The 20,899-nt window shown below is 44.7% G+C and overlaps 1 protein-coding gene across 2 annotated transcripts in view; it reads right to left on the reverse strand.

Moving 5' to 3' along the window:
• Nucleotides 1–19,495, reverse strand: part of LOC143963791 (protein GOLM2-like) — a gene marked incomplete at its 5' end in the record, with an annotated part of 33,007 nt that extends 13,512 nt beyond the window's left edge. Inside the window, 3 exon segments of one of the 2 annotated variants that reach the window (XM_077473523.1) lie at nucleotides 1,575–1,742; nucleotides 10,364–10,498; nucleotides 19,453–19,495. In XM_077473523.1, the coding sequence (XP_077329649.1) occupies nucleotides 1,575–1,742; nucleotides 10,364–10,498; nucleotides 19,453–19,495 (346 nt within the window). 2 annotated transcript variants of the gene reach the window in all.
• Nucleotides 19,496–20,899: the final 1,404 nt, after the last annotated feature.

Raw genomic sequence — 20,899 nt, forward strand, 5'->3', positions numbered from 1 at the left:
AATAGTGCGAGAAATGAAATAGAAAAAGCACACGTGCAAGAAAAGAAAATTCCCGGAAAGAAGATTCCGAGCCACGAAAATTATTTTCTGTAGCAACACGAGGTGAAATTGAAGGCTTGGTTGGCCGAACTTTGAAAATCAATGGTGGCGCCATCGGAAAACACAAAATTTCTGATTTTCAAAAGGAAATTCTTTCGAAATTCGACTATGCATGGCCAGCCTAACGCCATGTCCCGGAACTAAAGCCTCCTATCCTTTTCAGCCAAGGCAGCTGCCATCTTGGCCTCTGATCTGTAACTGCCGTGGTTCTGCACATGCGATCAGTTATGACACCAGCCATTGGATGGTTTGACAGATTGGTTGAGGACACAAGCATATGTGACAGTAAGCATGTGTGGCATGCTGGGAATGTAACTGAACTGTGAAAGTGATGGTTTAGTTCCGCTTTAAAAAAAAAAAAAAGAACGTTACATTCCCAGCACGTGCCAGGAATGCAACCATTACATATGTTTGTGTCCGCAACCAAACTGTTAAACCCTCCAATGGGCTGGTGTCATAGCTGATCACATGTGCAGAACCATGGCAGTTGAAGGCCAAACAGAATACAAGATGGCAGCTTTCTTGGCTGAAAACAATAGAATGGTTTAGTTCTGCTTTAAATGGCCCGTTTGGGCCAAGCTAAAACAAACCATTTGATGCACTAACAGGTGCACTTGTTGGGGGCACTGCATTAACTGTGTGTGGCCTCGGCTATATAGTATTTAGCGCTGTGTTTGGGGAGACTTTACTGTCCTTCGCTGGGAACAAAACACAGATCGAGCGCTGCTCAGCCATTCACAGGAAGCTTTGTATTCTATGCAAAGCTTTCAGCGATTCCCTGAAGTGGAGATTGCGACATCATCTGCCCCCCTCAGCCAATCAGAGGAAGCTTTGTATCCTATGCATGAATGCCAGGCTTCCACTGATTGCCTGAAGTGGATATTGTGACATCAGCTCACCTCTCTCAGCCAGAGGAATCTTTGTATTCCTTTATCGAATACAAAGCTTTCTGTGAATAGCCAAGCAGCACTCAGTGATTTGATTTTGTTCCGGGAGCGGGATGGGAAGTTATCATCCCACTGGCAGAACACAAAGTGCCATATACTGTATATAACAGAGGCTTCAAACCCTTAATAAACTGCGCCCAGCAAGCGCACCAGTTTTTGCAGTTTATAGTTTGCTTGGTACTATTTAAAAAAGGGACATTAAAACGCAAAAGTTAGGCTTGAAAGCCAAAGACAAGCAACTAACATTTTTAAAAGATGCCCAGTAAAGGTGCCGGCTGAATATCTCCAATGACGGGCTTTAACAGTGTCAAGCAAATAGAAAATTCCTTTTAATGGTTTAGTGCAGCAAAACTAAAGAAAGCTGATGTCTGGTTGGTTGTTACGAATTCCTTTATTTCACGGTCCACATGCGATCAATAACAGGCAGTTTGGCATAAGATGGTAGCGGATTCAGAGAGTTGTGGTCAGACCAAGGCTAGACTGGGGGGTAGCTTAGAGAATAGAATTCAGATTAGTGGCCACGCTCACCTTGTACATCTTCTTCTCCCCCATCACCATCCTCTTCCTCATTGTAAGCCAGCTCTGCCTGCTTGTCTGCCTCGTACTCACCCACGTTCCCATCATCCCCGTTATAATCTGCCACTTTAGAACCATGTTGAGGATCTACAGGGGACTCATTCTCATCAAAAAACCGACCTGGGAAGTCGGGAGTGAAAAGGAGCAGAAGAGGATAGAAAAAAAGTGGGAAAGAAGGAAGGAAGGGGAGGAAAAAATTTGAGAATATTAAGGAACAATCAGAACAGACAGGACAGAACTTCAAGGCAAAAAGACTGAGCCATCTGAAGGCTGCTGAACATTTAAAAATCAGAAATACTCCAAAAAAAAAAGGTCAAGAACATGGTACCCGGTGTATGTGGTTGTGTTCATGGGCAGGCATGGTGCCACACGAAGCTGGGCCTACAAGAAGGCATCATAAACGAAGTGTAAGCAACAATTAAAAAACGTGCACATGGCTGGGCATAAAAACCATGGACGTTCATGAAGTTTGTGCAAAGATACACAAAAAAGAAAAAAAAAAAGAACACAACATACTGATGTGGTATACAGTGAATCAGCCATTCTCAACCAGGGTTCCATGGAACCCCATGGTTCCTTCCGAAGTTTCCAGGGGTTCCTTGAGCTGTAGCTCACCAACCACCTATCTGATGGTGCCTGCATAGTCCCAAGGCCATCCCCACTTGGCAGTGCTAGCAGCATGACGCCAATGATCTTTTTAGGCCCGTTTCACATGGACTTCAGTTTGTATAAGAGCAGTGTGAACAGCAAGCTTTGGCAAAGCATTTGCAGAGCTTTCAGCAAGCTTTGTTGAAGCTTTTCAAGTATCAATCAGCTCCAGTTTGTAAATGCCGAACACAGATCCTAATGGGGAGTGCACATTGCCACTTTAAAACAAGCTGCTAGCAAGCTTCAACACTTCTTGAAGCTTGTTAAAAGCCTGCTAGCAGCTTGCTTAAAGTGGTTGTAACCCCTTACAAACCACTTTGACCTACAGGTAAGCCTAGATTAAGGTTTACCTGTAGGTCGAAGAAATATCTCCTAAACCTACACGGTTTACGAGATATTTACTAAAAGACAGTGACAGCTGCGCACAGGCGCACTATCGTCGCTAGTAGCATGTCGCCAACGGCGATATGCCGTTAGTGGCGGCTCCCGTGCTCATGCGTGGGAGTGACATCATCCCTGCTCCGGAGCTGCGAGTGGCCGGAGCAGCGATACCCGGAAGAAGGTGGACTACAGGGGACAGCGGTGACATCGCTGGCTCCTGTTTCAGGTAAGTGACACATAATGGACTACTATGCGTTGCGATGCATAGTAGCCCATTATGCTTTACCTTTGCAGGGAGACAAAGAGGAAGTAAACCCATCAGGGTTTACTTCCTCTTTAAATGTAGTATGGGGAAATCTTGTTAGGCTGTACTTCTGCTGTCTGTTGATGTCACATAGCTGGTCCAGGCCTGGGCAAGATGGCGATAATGGAGTCAGGATCCCCCCCCCACATGCCTCTCAGTAAGCTGCTGAGAGCCCGAGTCAGCTGCTCCCGCCCCCTCCATAGCACAGCGCTCCAGTGAGCACGGGGGTGGGCAGAGCAGACAACGGTGACCAACAGTCACCAGCTCTCTGCTCATGGAGCCCAGAGAACCAAGCGATTGGCAGTGTTAGAGCCAGCGGGGGACAGATGCAAAATTGGCCAGATACTGCAACCACCTAGGTAAATCTGAATCTTAAAAAAAAAAAAAATCTTATGCCGCGTACACAGGATTGAATTGTCCAGTGGACTCGGTCTGTCGGACCACAGTACGCTGGACAATTCGATCGTGTGTGGGCTCCAGTGGACTTTTTCAGCAGACAATCCGTTCGTCAGTGTGCTAGTCCGGCGGACTAAGAATGACGCATGCTCTGAAGCAAGTACGAGAAGGAAGCTATTGGCTACTGGCTATTGCACTTCCTTTTTCTAGTCTCGTCGCACGTGCTGCACGCCATCGCGTTCGAAATCGCCGGACTTTCAGAGCGTCTGTGTGTGGCCAAGTCCGTTTGTTATAAAGTCCGGCGGATTGTTAGCCGGATTGTTTGCCGGACAATTCGATGGCGTGTACGCAGCATTAGACTTCTCTTTTAAAGTGGCAGTTAGCACTCCCATTAGGATCGGTGTTCAACATTTACAAACTGGAGCTGAACGGTATTACAAATCTTGCTGAAAGCTCTGCAAAGCTTGCCGGTCATACTGTTATTATTCCAGCTGAAGCCTGTGGAAACAGCTAATTTTGGGGCATTTTTCCTCCTGATGATAACCAACATAAAGGAGCATTTTCCCCATTTGACCCCAAATTAATTGGATTTATTAAAAGGTTTCCCCAGAGACATGAAAATGTTCAGGGTTACTCTTTTTTTTTTTTTTTACCCAAAAGAGAATGTTGGCAAGAGTGGGGCATGGACAAAACAAAAAGCCAGCACATGCATGTAAAGGCATGGTCAATAAGGAGGTGTGTGGGGGGGGGGGGGGGGGGGGGCATGCGTTAGGAGACAATCTGCCAAAAAGATGCTTTTATAAAAAAAAAAACAAAAAAAAAAAAAACAATGCAAGCAATACAGGGTAAAAATGGCAGATAATAGGGCAAATTCGGTTACAAAACTAAAATAAAAAAATGGGTACATGCAAAAACAAAAATGTAAAAAAATATAAAATAAAATAAAAAATATGAAAAAAAAAAAAAAAAAAAAAATGAACAATGCTCAAGCGGAGAAATTAGAATGAATACGGAATGCAGATGGTAACATGCAGGACAGAAGCAGCGAGGCTCTGGGTGATGAAGACAAGTCATTGATGAACGGTTGCAAGAGAGAGTTGAGTGAAAGAAAAGGAAAGATGGTGGGAATGGGGAACGGTATGAAGGAAATGCCACCTACAAATAGAAAAAAGTGTCCAGGATATCTGTTCATATTGACATAAAATTTAGGTCTGAAGATGATCAAGGTTTAGTTCTGCTCCTTGGATACATTTGACAAATATCCTGGCAGAATTTCCATGGGATTACACTATAGGTTCTTTGATTTTGTACATTAAAACTGAACTCCATAAATTCAGCCTAAAATTCTGTACAATGTGAAGCCTTAAAGCGGGGCTCCACCCTAAAGTGGAACTTCCGCTCATCAGAACCCTCGCCCCCCCTCCAGCACCACAATTGGCACCTTTCAGGGGGGAGGGGGGTGCAGATACCTGTACAGTACAGGTATTTGCACCCACTTCCGGCATAAATATCCGCAGAATCTGCTGATATTTACGCCACTTCCTGCGGGTCCCCCGCTGTCCGCTGGGAAACACACGGATCCCAGAGACAGCGGGACCATCCTTATTGCGCGATTTGCGCATGCGCAGTAGGGAACCGGGAAGTGAAGCCGCAAGGCTCCACTTCCCGATTCCCATACCCAAGATGGCGGCGGCAGCAGCACCCGAGAGACGATCGAGAGATTGGCTTCGGGTGCCGTCATCGCAGTATTTGTAGCCGCTGACTTTAAAACCAGTTCCCGACCAGCGCACGCTGATGTACGTCGGCAGAATGGCACGGGCAGGCATATTGGCGTACAGGTATGTCCAATCTTCAATGCCGCCCTGCCATCGCGAGCGCGCCGGTCGGGACCCCCGTGTGTCCGGTCGCGGGTCCCACGGACTCAATCGTCTCACAGGACGGCTGAATGGAGGAAATGCTGTGTAAACAGCATTTCTCCATTCTGCCTAGCAACTAGTGACGCTGATCTCTGCTCTGTGTGATTGGAGCAGAGATCAGCGTTCACTAAATGAAAGCCCAACCCCCCACAGTTAGTAACACACCCCTAGGAACACTTAACCCCTACACTGCCACCCACTGGTTAACCCCTTCACTGCCAGTGTCATTTACACAGGAATCACTGCATTTATATAGCACTGATTGCTGTATAAATGACAATGGTACCAAAAATGTGTCAAAAATGTCCGATGTGTCCCCCACATGTCGCAGTCACAATAAAAATCGCTGATCGCCGCCATTACTAGTAAAAAAAAAATTAATAAAAATGCCATAAAACTATCCCTATTTTGTAACGCTATAAATTTTGCGCAAACCAATCAATAAATCGCTTATTGAGATTTTGTTTACCAAAAATATGTAGAGGAATACGTATCGGCCTAAACTGAGGGAAAAAAAATGTTTTTTTATTTATTTTTGGGGGATATTTATTATAAAAGTAAAAAATGCTTTTTTTTTTTCAAAATTGTTGCTCTATTTTTGTTTGTTTATAGCGCAAAAAATAAAAACCGCAGAGGTGATCAAATACCACCAAAAGAAAGCTCTATTTGTGGGGAAAAAAACAGACATCAATTTTGTTTGGGAGCCACGTCGCACGGCCGCGCAATTGTCAGTTAAAGCGACGCAGTGCTGAATCGAAAAAAGTGGTCTGGTCTTTGACCAGCAAAATGGTCCGGTCTGTAAGTGGTTAAAAAAAAAAAAACAACAAACAACCGAACTCCCGCTTTAAGCCTTCGCACACAGCTGTCGGCCAACAAACCCTAACAGTAGTGACGTACTACGTGGTTTTTCAGCTCTTTAGCGCCACACCCTTTGGGCTCCTTCTGCTAAAGTTGTGTTTGGTGAGCATTGATTGCGAGCAATGCATGTTTGTACTTTAGACTTTTGTCTGACGGACTTGTGTACACGTGCTTGGAAAATCTAACGGACCATTGTCCGCGGAAAATTTATGAGCCAGCCAAAATTTGTCCGTGGAAAATCTGACAATTGTCCGATGGAGGGTACAAACGGTCAGGTTTTAGTCCAACAGTCTGTCATCACACAACTCCGTCGGCAAATCCGTTCGCGTGTACGAGGCTTAACAAAAGACCTGCCGCCACCGGGATCATATTTCCCATCTTTTATGGCGCTCTGGGAGGATAGGCATCGCTACACTCTGGGACTCTGAAAGGAGACACAAAAGGGCCGATTGAGGCTTCATGTACACTACAGGTCCTAAAAACTTAGGAGTTTAGGAGCTTTGGCAAAAAAAATGTAAATAAAAAAAAAAGCCAAAAAGCTCTTAAACTCAACTACATAAAAGCCTATGTGTCAATGTACACGCAGGAAACCGCAAAACCGTGTGATTTTTGGCGTTTTCCCACAGCCCATCACGACCAAAAGTGTACACAAGGCATTAGTAAAACTGGAAGATTTCAAAATCTGGTGCAGCTCAGCGTAGAAACCAATCAGCTTCCAGGCTTTTTTTTTTTTGTGAAAGTTTAGCTGAAGTTCGAAGCCGATTGGCTATCATGCACAGCTGCACCAGATTTTGCACACTATGGTTTTAGTAAATCAAACCCATTGTCTTCTCACAAACCGCTCTGCCCATTCACAGAAGCCTTTGTATTTTATGAATGCGTTCACATAATACAAAGCGATCTGTGGTAGGGCAGGAGGAGGAGCCGAGACCAGAAAGTCCAGCAATGGCGCGTCCTTCCCAAAGTTCCATAAAAACGGTCAGATGTAATTTAGAGAGTGTACATGAGGCATTACTAAAACTGGAAGATTTCAAAATCTGGTGCAGCTCAGCGTACAAACCAATCGGCTTCCAGGCTTTTTTTTTTTTTTGTGAAAGCTTAGCTGAACAAGCTGAAGTTCGAAGCCGATTGGCTATCATGCGTAGCTGCACCAGACTGTGCACACTATGTTTTTAGTAAATCAAACCCATTGTCTTCTCACAAACCGCTCTGCCCATTCACAGAAGCCTTTGTATTTTATGAATGCGTTCACATAATACAAAGCGATCTGTGATAGGGTAGGAGGAGGGGAGCTGCTGCCAAAGCAGCCAAAGGAGCCAAGACCAGAAGGTCCAGCAATGGAGCGTCCTTCCCAAAGTTCCAAAAAAAACGGTCAGATGTAATTTAGAGAGGCAAGTCCATGAGGTGACATGCACCTCGCTGGATTTAAGTTACAGTATTCTCGCTCCCTTTTAAACAAAGTGTCTGAATTCCTGGAGTTCAGCTTTAAATAAAATAATGAGCATCCTAGCTGAAGGAGCACAGATAGGAAATCCATTCACACTAGTCACATAATGGATATAGTGCAGTGGTCATCCAGTGACTCTCATACCTCTGCATGGCTTTCCAGCAGCTACTCTGCAGGGCCAGTTTCTCTATGCTGGAAGAGCTGCTGCAACATACAGCAGTACCTTGGATTACGAGCATAATCTGTTCCAGAAGCATGCTTGTAATCCAAAGCACTCGTATATAAAAGCAAGTATCCCCATAGGAATCAATGGAAACTCGGATAATTCGTACCACAGTGGCTACTATTGCATGCAGTACCGCATGTGGCCAGAGGTGTGGGGGTGTGCCGAACACACTCAGACACTCGGGTACGAAGTGTCTCCGAGCGTCACCGGCACCCCCCTCCCCCACCTCTGGCTAAATGTGGTACTGCACACCCTACAGGCTTGAATCCTGCTCGTCTTACGAGACAACGATAGCAAATCGAGTCAGGATAAAAAAATAAATAAAAAAAAAGAAGACCTGTATTGTGAAACACCCGTAAACCGCGTTACTCGCAATCTGAGGTTTTACTGTACACTACATGTATGCGAGACTATGATCAAGTATTTAGCTCAATTTTACAACAAAATACAACACCATCACAATTTTAGCAAGTATATAAATCATTTTACATACATTTGTGAACAGGATTAGTAGCCAATATTATATTTTACTTTTTTTTTTTTTTTTTTAAGTGGTAGTAAAGACGAAGTAATCCTAAAAATGTACCCTCCCCCCACCCATCTGCATATCTTGTTCTTTCCTTTTTTTTTTAATCCAGTCGTAGGATTCAGCAGCTTGGTCTCCCCCGTGTAAGGAAGCGACCGACTGCGGCTGTGAATACCCTTAGCATGCCGAAATTCTAGCCGCTTTCTCACCGACATCCTGCGCACCTAATCAATTATCATTTCAGATACAAGAGATATATGTCAGCATCAGCTCAGCGGCAGAAATAGTTTGCGAGCGGTTAGCGCTAATTAACTCCTGGAATCAGAACACTGACTCAATTTCCACCAACTTGGACCACTACAGCAGCACCACATCTTGGTCCATCTTGGGCCCTTTCACTTCATCGTCCCTCTTCTGAAGCCTGGGAGGAACCCTTCTCTGACGGGAAGCGACACCCGAAAGAAGAAGGACCTACCTACCTAGGAAGAGGATAGAAAGGAGAAGCCCGGGCTGATAAAAAAAAAAAAAAAAAAAAAAAATCGCTGATCACCGCCATTCCTAGTACAAAAAAAAAATAAAAAAATGCCATAAATCCCCTAATTTGTAGACGCTATAACTTTTGTGCAAACCAATCAATATACGCTTATTGTATTTTTTTGAAAATCAACAATATATAGAATACATATTGGCCTAAATTTATGAATTAGATTTAAAAAAATTTAATAAAATTCTGGATATTATAGCAGAAAGTAAAAAAATTGTTTTTTTTTTCTAAATTGTTACCCTTTGTTTATAGTGCAAAAAAATAAAACTCGCAGAGAAAATAAGAACATCAATTTTATTTGGGTACAACGCCGCACGACTGCGCAATAGTCAGTTAAAGTGACGCAGTGCTGAATAGAAATGGCCTGGCCAGGAAGAGGATAAAACCTTCCGGGGCTGAAGTGGTAAAAAGAATAAAAAAAAGGAAAGGTTATCTACTAACTAAGCTTTAAATGTTGCCTGCCCATTGGCTTCAGTAATAGTACAGGACTGTGATAAATAGCAGTTTAAATACTTGTTTTATCCTTCCATAAGAAAGTGAACCGGGAAAGTAAAAGATGGAGGGGCTCTGGGGCTGTCCGATTGCTACAACCAGTCTGGACCCCAATGAGATTCTTTATTTTTTTTAAAGGGTTGAGGCTATTCAGATGACATCTACCCACCTAGAACTAGGAGAACCTAGGAGATAAACTCTAATCAGCACCGTTTACCTTTATATATAATTTTTTTATATTATTTTTTTTAACATTAGCTTTACCTTCCTGCGAGTTTGATTCAGACTACAATTAAATGGAGTCTGCACAGAATTGTTTCCAAAAAAAAAAAAAAGTGTGCTCTGCATTGTGCATCTCCTATTTATTGAAGTTCTACAAGAAAATGGCTGCCGCTTGTGTTGGGTCTTTTCCGCTATAAAAAAAAAAAAAAAACCACGTGCTATCCTTGATCAGCATAACATTGTGGTGAGTTTGCAATCTCCCTATGGGTTGGAGGAACAACATGGCGGGTGTTTTCTTTATGCACAGAAGGTCTGAGCAAACGACACCTCGGCTTTTGTGTGCGTCGGGCAGAGTCACCCACTCAGCCTGTTCATTTCATTATGAATAAATCAGCTTTACATTTGCAGCATCCGTTCTGAATCACACTGTACTACCAAATCAGGCCAGCAGGTGGCAATGAAGACCTATACGAAGAGTTCTTTGTCTGCCTCTCGGGTTTTCCCAATTCACTCGCCCTGGCAAGACCGCTTACCCTTTACTGTGTGCACACATATAAATTATTATTCTATATCTATCTATCTATCTATATACACACACACACGGGAAACTGTAAATACGTTTCGCCCATTACGTGGATAGGCAATGAGTCTCCGCCAATAGAGGAACAGCCGTATTGTCACCGACGACAGTTGTCGGTTAAGGCCGATTCCATAAGTCCGTTCTGAATGATTAGTTATAAAACGTATGTCAGTGTTTCATAATGAGACAAGGTAGCCTTACTTTGCTTTAAGTTGGGAAAGATCAGAGACTTTGCGTCTTTGGGGATGGGTTTGCCGGGTAGCGGCCCCAAATGCAGGGCGTTGTCTTCTAATGGAGGATCCTGCTCCTTATTGGCACCAGGAGGTAGGTACTTCACTAAAGAAGAAGAGGAGAAATAAAACACATCACTGGAAGTTCTCACAGGCAGGTCCTCCTAATACTTGTGTATTGAATTATATAAGTGTACTGCCTGCTTGTACTTTACAAAGCACTGTGCAAACTGCTGACCCTACACAAATCCTGTACATCATCATCATCATCATGGCTCTACACATACATTTCTGTGCTCATTCTGAATTCCAGGCACACATTAACCATTCAACCTCCAGAAGGATTTACCCCCTTCATGACCAGGCCATTTTTTGCTATTCAGCAGTGCGCCACTTTAAATATATATAATTTAAAAAAAAATGATAGATATATATATATATATATATATATATATAATATATATATATAAATATATATAAATATATATATATATATATATATATATATATATATATATATATATATATATATATATATATATATATATATATATATATATATATTTTTTTTTATAATAAATTACAAAATTCCATAGTTTGTAGATGCTAAAGCTTTTGCGCAGCAAAAAATCAATATATGCTTATTGGCGTTTTTTTTTTTTTTTACTAAAAACGTAGCAGAATACATGAAGAAATTTGTTTTTGTTTTTTATTGGCTATGTTTTATAGCAGAAAATAAAAAATATTGTTCTTTTCAAAGTTGTTGTTTTTTTGTTTATAGTGCAAAAATAAATAAAATAACTGCAGTGGTGACCAAATACCACCAAAAGAAAGCTTTGAGGAGAAAAAAAAAAAAAAAAAAGCGATCTGGAAGGCTCCATAGAGTGTCTGATCAGACCGGAGTATTGCATCCCATCTGGCCCAGTCCGGAGTCATGAGGATCACCAGTATGCTTTCCATTCCAATCCTACAGAGCAGACAAAAGGGTGGAGTTTCAGGGCAGAAAAGCACCACAGAGGCACCAGAGCAACTGCTGATACGCCAGAGGATCTGTGCACCTGGAGGCCAAGTGGTCTATAACGAATAAGAGACATCTATCCACTATAGAAAGCGGGGGGCGTCCTATTCCGAAGAGGATTTGGGGAATTCAGAGGCCCGTGGTTTGCAGCTGAACTGGAATCTTGGCTTGGGTTTGGTCTATGCCCCCGTGCACATGGTCGGAGATTCTGGCAACAAAATCCGTCGGAGTTAATTCAGGAAGAGGTCCGGAAGTGATGTTGCACACACACGGTCGGACTCAGTTGTCGGAAAATCCGATTGTACATAACGTGATGACGTTATTTCATTACGACGGGACTACGTTCAGGCTAGTAGCCAATAGCTTTGGTGTAGAAATTTGATCTGAGCATGCGTGGCACTTTGTCCGTCGGAGTAGGCTACACATGATCGGAGTATGTCCGATCGGAGCATTTTTTCGGAAAATTTTACCGGCAAGTTGGAAAAGTTGGTCCGTCAGATATTCCAACGGAAACAGTCCGATGGAGACCACACACAGTCAGAATATCCGACAAAACGGCCCGATAGGAAACATTCCGTCGGAATCTCCGAGGGCTTAGAGGTTGCATTGCAGCCTGAAAGTATCAGAAGGATCTCTTCTTGGCCTCAGGAGAGGGGTTGTGACTTTTCCCAGATTGAGACCCAAGCATCTTTTGCTGATGTAGAGGAGCACACTTTCCCATAATGACATCCTTAAATAGTGTCCAATGCCGCTCTAAAGCAACATCCACTCTCAAAAAGAGCGTATGTAGAAGATATTTGTTTTTACACGCACATTTCAATCAAAGAATTCACCGCGTCGCTGTTATTTCAATATTTAAAACTGCATAATCCCCACATAGTACTGTTACAGGAAACACACCTAACTGGTAGTAAGGTTCTGGCTCTGAAAAAACCCTGGGTGCAAAGGGCGCTTCATGCGACCTACTCCTCTTACTCTCGAGGGGTGTCAATATTGATCAGTAAATGAGTTCCATGTGTAATTCATGAGGTTCATCTAGATCCCCAGGGGAAATTTGCAATGGTGGTGTTGAATATCTACAACAAGAAATAGGTCATTGTGAATGTCTGTCTATCTGCCTCCCCCGAGCCAGATACACATTCTTTACACACTGTATGAAAGGCTGGCTCCGCATTGCCCGGCGTGTGTCCTGTTCATGGGATATTCTAATGCCACACTGTCCCATGACCTAGATCAGTGATGGTGAACCTTGGCACCCCAGATGTTTTGGAACTACATTTCCCATGATGCTCATGCACTCTGCAGTGTAGTTGAGCATCATGGGAAATGTAGTTCCAAAACATCTGGGGTGCCAAGGTTCGCCATCACTGACCTAGATAGACCTTCCCCACAAAATACTTTTAATTCTGATCTTGGTTCGTGCTCAGGCAACAGAATTCCAGGAAGCATGGAGGTGGCTCTACCCCCAAGATTAAACGTACTCCTGCTTCTCATCCACATTCAAAACTTCCTCCTGCATTGATTTGGCTTTTGCCAATGATGCCCTCCTGGCCAATATCCAGATGGCTAGTTACCTCCCCCCTCTGGCCTATCTGATCATCATCCTCTCAGACTGACCATTGGGATCACCAAGACAAGGAATAAGGCCCTCTGGAGGTTACAACCCCATTGGATCAACAATGAGACGGTCCACGACAGGGTTTCTCCCTCCTTGCAGGACTACTGGGTGCACAATGCGGTGTCGGTCTCCCTGGAGATGGCGTGGGATGCTTCCAAGGCCCACGGCAGGGGTCAATATATCTCGGCTGAGGCGGCAGTCAGGGGGCGGAACTTGCGGACAGGGTCTCTGACCTGCAGCATAAAGTTGAGGAGGCTCTGAATCAATATTTCGGCCTCGGCAACAGTCTCCAACTTTGAGCACCTTTCATCGAGAATGCGAGAATTGCATATCCATGTTTCAGACACCACCAGGCTTGGTATACAAAATAGCAGGCAGAAACATTTTGAGCATGGAGATAAGAATAGTAAACTACTTGCGATGCTGGCACAGCAGGATAGGCCCCTAGCTGTAATATCGGAGATACTCACAGAAGGAGTGTTGGTCACCTCTCAGGAGGATATTCTGTCGGCTTTCACTGGGTTCTATACATCTCTATGTTTCTTCACTCCCTGATGGAATTGATCCTACGCCTATGACATCCAGGTTGGACACACTGGCATTGGGGTGGCTCTCTGACGCAGAGAGACAACTCCTTGTCTCGGAGATCACACCAGAAGAGGTCGCGATGGCCATCGGGTCTTTCCCGGCTGGGAGGACCCCGGGTCCGGATGGACTTCCCATGGTGTATTATAGAGCCCACGTGGAACGCCTTGCCCCCAGGTTAGCTCAGATGTATCGAGCCTGTCTCCAACATGGCTCCTTACCGCCCTCTATGAGGGAGGCCCATATTGTTCTCATCCCCAAGCTCAATAAGGATCCTAAGCTGTGCGCCTCCTATAGGCCAATAGCGCTCCTAAACTGCCATTTAAAAAATACTAACCAAGCTACTGTCCACTAGACTCAAAGTAATAAAATCTTTCATGGACCATGATGAAACGGGCTTTATGCCAGGCAGATCCACATACATTAACATACGTAGACTGTTCCCTAATATTCATGCCCCCCATATTAATCAGGGCACTAGGACCATTGCCACTTTTGATATGGAGAAGGCATTTGATACAGTAGAGTGGGTGTATCTGTGGGAGGTGCTAAGAAGAATGGGTTTCCCATTGCAATTTATTGCCTGGTTGCGCACAATATACATCGGTCCCCTAGCATGCATTAAACTGAACAGTGCCTCGTCTCCTTCATTCCCCCTGCGGAGGGGCACCAGGCAGGGATGCCCTCTCTCCCTGGCTCTGTTCGCCCTGGCAATGGAGCCTCTTGCTGAGGCCCTTCGGAGCTCTAGGGTCTTAGGGTGGGCTGGCTGGAGGAGAGAATGGCTCTCTACGCGGATGATCTACTGCTGGTGACGCTCTGCGGGGTGCACTGGGAATCATGGACGCCTTCACCGGGTTGAAGGTGAATTTTGCATAAGTCTCAGCTTTTTCCAGTAGATGAGGGGGCCAGGTCCTCCTCACCCCCACTTCAATGGGTTGATAAGTTTACTTACTTAGGTATCATCATCTCAAGAGGGGACAGGGACTTTGTCTGGCTTAATCTTGAACCTGTCCTGGTAGGGATTAAGTCCAAACTGAGGGCGTGGAGCAATCTTCCCCTCTCCCTCATTGGGCGCATCAACCTTCTTAAAATGAAAGTCCTCCCCAAGCTTACGTATTTAAGAATTCCCCACAATGGCTTACTAAAACCTTTTTTTAATTCTCTTAAAGTGGGAGTTTGGCTTTTTTTTTTTTTTAAAGGTCAGTGGCTACAAATACTGCAGCTGCTGACTTTTAAAATAATGACACTTACCCGCCCGCGATGTCGGCACCCGAAGCCGATCTCTCGATAGTCTCTCGGGTGCTGCCGCCTCCATCTTGAGTATGGGAATCAGGAAGTGGAGCCTTTCGGCTTCACTGCCCGGTTCCCTACTGCGCATGCGCGAATCGCGCTGCGCAATAAGGATGGTCCCCGGTGTCCCTGGGATCTGTGCGTTTCCCAGCGGACAGCGGGGGACCCGCAGGAAGTGGCGTAAATATCCGCAGATTCTGCGGATATTTATGCCGGAAGTGGGTGCAGATACCTGTACTGTACAGGCATCTGTACCCCCCTCCCCCCTGAAAGTTGCCAATTGTGGCGCCGGAGGGGGGGGGGGTTCCGATGAGCGGAGGTTCCACTTTAGGGTGGAGTCCCGCTTTAAACAACTCTTCCTCTCTTTTATTTGGGGGTCTAAATCGCCTAGGTTCAAATATACCACTCTGACCAGGCCTATGGGTAGCGGGTGTTTGGCTCTCCCCAATTGCCACAAATATTTTTTGGCCACTCAGCTTGTAACCGCTCATTGGTGGTTGCGGCCTGACCTGACCAATTCTGCAACGGTGTTGGAGGCGACTATAGTGGGGTCTCTGGAGACCCTTCTATGCGCACCACTATGAAGGCGTGGAAGGTGGGGGATGCATTGAGGGCCCCCCAGCCAAACGCCTGGTCTCCTCACACCCCCCAGTGGCTGAATCCCAACTTGCCACAATTCAATACCATCCCATCCTGGATCCGCAGGCCTGGGCCAAACACAAAATACTGACTCTTGAGCATATTATCACTAACGGAGAGCTCACTCCCTTTCATGTATTGCCTACCAAATTTAATATACCTGCACAAGCCTATTTTAGGTATCTCCAGATAGCACACGCTACAGTTCTTAGGTCAGAGCTTGAATCCACCCTTCGGGTGAAAGACTTGGTGAAACCCATGTCTCAGGTTTACGGGTCCCTGTTGGTTACTGCCATCCCCGAGCTGTCCTCCCTCCGCAGGAAATGGGTGGGGGACATACCGGGGCTGGATGAAGATGACTGGAGGGAGATTTGGGATTTTCCATTCTCCCCTCTGGTCTCAGCAAGAGATAAACTGGTCCAATACATAATTGTAAATAGAGCTCACTACATACCCCATAGGCTGCACCAGATGACGTCGGCACATTTCCCAGCGTACTGGCGCTGCTCTTATCGGCTAGGGGACTTTTTTTCAAATTTTCTGGGCTTGCCCAGCAATTGTACTTTATTGGAAGGAAGTTCTCCATGTGATAGCTAGGACCTCTGGGACTAGTGTCCCTTATGACCCTAAATATTGTCTGCTGGGGCTAGTGGAGCAAATGCCAATCCTTAGAGCTAGGAAAATACTTATATCCCTATTGCTGTACTATGCAAGCAAGGCCATCGCGATGAACTGGAAACAATCATCTCCCCCCTCTGTCAGGTTCTGGAACAACCTGGTGAACGCTAGTTTACCTCTTTATAGAGCCACCTACTCGGGCAGGGGTTGCCCACGCAAATTTGAAAAAGGTGTGGACCTGTTGGTTAGAAGATAGTACTACAGCAGCTGATGCGGTGACCAACCCGTAGATTGATATTATGGATATAGTATGATGATATGCTAACCCAAGAATTCTCGTGTCATAAGATCCTGCCAATATACTATTGAGCACAGTTCTCCTGCACTGAACCTCTCCCTTCATTGGGGTATAGATGAGTAAGGCCGCGTACACACGGGCGGATTGTCTGCCCAACTAAGTTCGTCAGACAATCCGACAGACAGTCCGTCCAACTTTTAAATGAACGGACTTGACCACACATGACGAACAGACAGTCCGCTGAAAGCTTGCGCGATGACGTGTACAGCACGTACGACGGGACTAGAAATACGACGTCCAATACACTGCAATGCAACCTTCGGCCGTGTAAATCCTTTCTGAGCATGCGCCATACTTAGTCCATACTTGCCTACTCACGAGCGGACTGTCCGCTGAAACCAAGTTTGGACGGACAAAATTACGGAAATTCCGAAAGACTTAGTCCGTCAGACTGTCCGCTGAAAAAGTCCGCTGAAGCCCACACACGAGCGGATTGTCCGCTGAAACGTTGAGACGGACAATCCTCTCGTGTGTACGCGGCCTAAGGTTGTATTTGTTGTTGGTCTGCCCTGTTGCAGTCTGTTGTGGCTTCAGAGGCAGTATGTTTCTAGTTATGTGATGTGCCTGGTTGTGGTCTGCTACCGCATCAGAGGTATGCTCCTGCGTGGGCGATGTTTAGCCCCTGTGTGGGTAATTCTGTATGCCAACTAAAAATTCTATAAAAAAAGATTTTGCAAAAAAAAAATAATAATAATTCGCCGCGTGTTCACTGACAGGAGATTCGTTCAGGAACCAAGACTGGAGACATCCACTAATGTCCACACCAGTTGTGTAGGGGCAGCCAGCAAAGCATCCTCTAAACAGATATTGGGCTACAAAATGTCGAGTTATTGATAGCTTACCAGGACTATTTCCAGTATCCATAAAGGAGGTCTTGGAGTTGGGTGGGAATCAGAAAAGTATCTGAAGTCTTTGGGCCCATAAAGGGATCCCAGTCTAATCACAGCGCCAGCAGAAGCTACCGCCTATTTTGCCATTTTATGTTGGCACATACGTCATCGAGAACCAAAAGGGTCTCTCCAACCCTGAGAGCTATTGCGGCTGCTTTGGATTCTTCAGGAACAATATCACCGGGCAAAGGAGTTCTTGAGTTCACCAGCTAGATGAACTTCTCAGCAGGAGGCTCAGAGGCCACCAAAACTGAGCAGATAATGTTTGAGGCGAAGGATGCGTAGATACACCAATAGTGCGGTTAGAGTCTGCAAATCTGCAATTGGGGGGGGGGGGGGGGTGGGGGGGGCACATCTGGGGGGGCAAGAAGACTGAGGAAGGTAGGGACAACGTTCAAGGCTGTGATTGTCCTCCTTAACCACTTCCCTTCCAGTGATGTACCCGTACATCTCTGGAATTTTGGTGGTTGTACCGGGATTATGGCTGCAGCTACAGGCACCACCCCGGTAACTTTTTTTTTATTTAAATTTTTATTTTTTTATTTTTTTTTAGAGCTGGTGGCCAGATCTCTTGTAATAGCAATCAAAATGGCTTACGAGCCACTTGCTTTCCAATTACAAGCAACAGGAGGCTTGTAATAGCAGCTTGGTAGGGCTCTCCCATCCCACTGGTAGACCTGAGCGACTGGCCAAACAGCCAAGCAAAGCTGGGATCGGCTAACAATGGTAACCTTGAACACGATGACATGACAATAAAATGGCGCCAATTTTAAATTTTTCAAATAAGCTGATCTTAGCGCTTTGAATGCATTTAAGTGCAGGAGGAGGGATTTTGCGTCTTATAGACTCCTAATCTCTCCATAAAGAGTACCTGTCACATTCCTATTGCTATCACACGGGATGTTTACATTCCGTAGGAGCAGCTACACAGCTGCGTGTGAGGCACATTCTAGGAAGACGCCATACAACGTCCACCCAGAATAGCCAGCCATCATTCGACAATAGGCTAGGTGGGAAGTGGTACTTGGTAATTTCTACCCAATAGTGGTATTACAGTATCCTATGGCAAGTTAACCACTTCCTGCCGACCTGGCATATATATGCAGCCCCTGGAAGGTGGGCTTTAGCGCTGAGCGGTCGTATGGCCCTAGGTAAACCCTCTACCGTGCTGAGAGCGTGCTTCCAGCACATTAAGGAAGGAGTACTGGAAAGTTCCCAATGCATACTTGTAAATCGGGAGCTTTCCGATCATGTGACCGCTGCGACTGCCAATTGCAGCAGTAACATGATTGGAACGATCGCCTCCCAGAAAAGGCCGTTTAAAGGCGGCGGCGCAAAGAGGTAAACATAACATTTCTGCAGAGGAATATCAATAATGGGTCAGAGAGATAAAAGGATCAACAATTAATTCAATCCACTGGTGCCCACCCAAAAATTAAATTCTGATACTGGGTACAGCTGACATTTAACTTTTTACAACAAAGATCCCTTTCCTAGCGAAAGTCATCTTTTCCTAGAGAAAAGCCAAGAGCTTTTTCTCTATACAAAAACGAATGGGCCTGTGTGCGTTTCTTTTTATGAGATGGTAATCAGCCCGAGTCTCTGTCACGTCCTCCAATATGACGGGAACACTATAGTCTTCATTTCAAAAATGACCTTTTCCCTATTTTGATATATGAAAGAAGAAAACAAACACATACACAAAAACACACACACACACACACACACACAATACAGCCCCCTTTACTTTCTTTTAGCTGTGTCCTGCATTTGAGCCGCATCATCAAAGCTCACCAGCAGGGCTGAGCTCAGGCACCCGAGCGATCGCTGCGGACAATCATAAGCAGCGGAGGCATTCCCTGCCCTGCAGGCGCACAACTACACACCCCTTGTATGTGACAACTGCAAGATGGGGGAATGCCTCCGCTGCTTATGATCGGCTGTCTGCAGTGACAGCTTCCTGGCCGCCCAGGCGGGTTCAGACTCCGAGCACAGCTGAGCACATTCCTACCCACTAGCTGTACATGGAAAGGACAGAGCGTACCTTGTGCATTTGTTACGGAATCAGGCTGCAAGGTAGGTCGTTTCTCGGTGTCATGTGGAAGAGCACCAACCTCCACCTTTTTCACAGCTAAGAAAGAGAGATGAGAGGTGTTAATGACAGAGAGCGAGAACTAGAAGGTCGCAAATACTTCCTGCAGACTCACCAGTTGGGACAAGGTTTGGTTTGGCCGGCTCGCTGTCCTCAATTTCTGGCATTCCTGCATCACCACCACCGACACCTCCTCCTTCACCATCGCCACCAACCTTTGCAGCCTCTACAGAATAAGTTTGTTAGTATATGTTAATAAGATTATTTTATGCAATTTACTTCAATTTGAGAGAGAGGGGGATAAAGGGCCACAAGGCCCCAATTCAGACTTTTCAGGCAAGATGGACAAAAATATAGTAAAAAAATACATATTTTATTAACAATGAATCATAGCAAACAGGTCAAGTAGAATTAAACACATACTATAGACATATGATAATAGTAAATATCTAGGTGTAAACAAGAAGGTTGACACCAAATGAACAGCGGTGAGCCCCCCTGTGCATCAACGCATTTCACTATTTTGTTTCGTCAGGACACACTTGGGGATAGTTGAAAGAAACAGGTTTCGCTCGTCAAAAAAAAAAAAAAAAATAAATATAATATATATATATATATATATATATATATATATATATATATATATATATATATATATATATATATATATATATATATATATATATATATATATATATATATATATATATATATATATATATATATATATATATATATAAACTCCCAGATGATCACCATATAAGACAAGAGGCAATTTCTTACTAGTGCCAGCGACCAAGGCGTAGAGATATGCGAGTATGAATATTAACTCAACTGGTTCACTGGGGGGGGGGGGGGGGAGAAGAGAAAAGCGTGGGTATTGAACTCATTAGGAGAGTGGTAGGGACGGAAAGGGTAAAAACTAACGTACCTTTTTCCACCTGTTTTCGGTCCACAATAAAAGGGGCTTCAACAATAATCCATATGGGCAAATATAGGTTTCTTTACAGCTGGATATACAAAACTCGCATAATACATATGGCTAGATAAACTTCATAGGTGTGTTTAATCAGCGGTGGCAAAAGGTTCCGCGTCTCCCCCGGGAACAAACAGACCACTAATGCACTCATGCAATTTACTGTCCATGCACCAAGAATCACCAAACGTTACATCTATGCAGCATAACAGAACAGTAGTAAATAAATCTCGCCATCCATAAGAGGAACAAGTAATTCTAGTAGAAGGAACCGACTTATAGCTGCTCATACAATATACTACTATAGGAAGAGACAGCAGCAGAATTCCCCGTGGGGCTTTATAGCAGCAATGAGAAACAAAGAAGCTTGTAAAAATTCCTTGGTTTTATTAGACAAAACATTGACATAGAATACAAAAAGTA

The sequence above is a fragment of the Lithobates pipiens genome, unplaced genomic scaffold (genome assembly GCF_037356315.1).
Source record: "Lithobates pipiens isolate NorthernLeopardFrog02 unplaced genomic scaffold, aLitPip1_a1.2 Scaffold_8, whole genome shotgun sequence".
Lineage (NCBI taxonomy): Eukaryota > Metazoa > Chordata > Amphibia > Anura > Ranidae > Lithobates > Lithobates pipiens.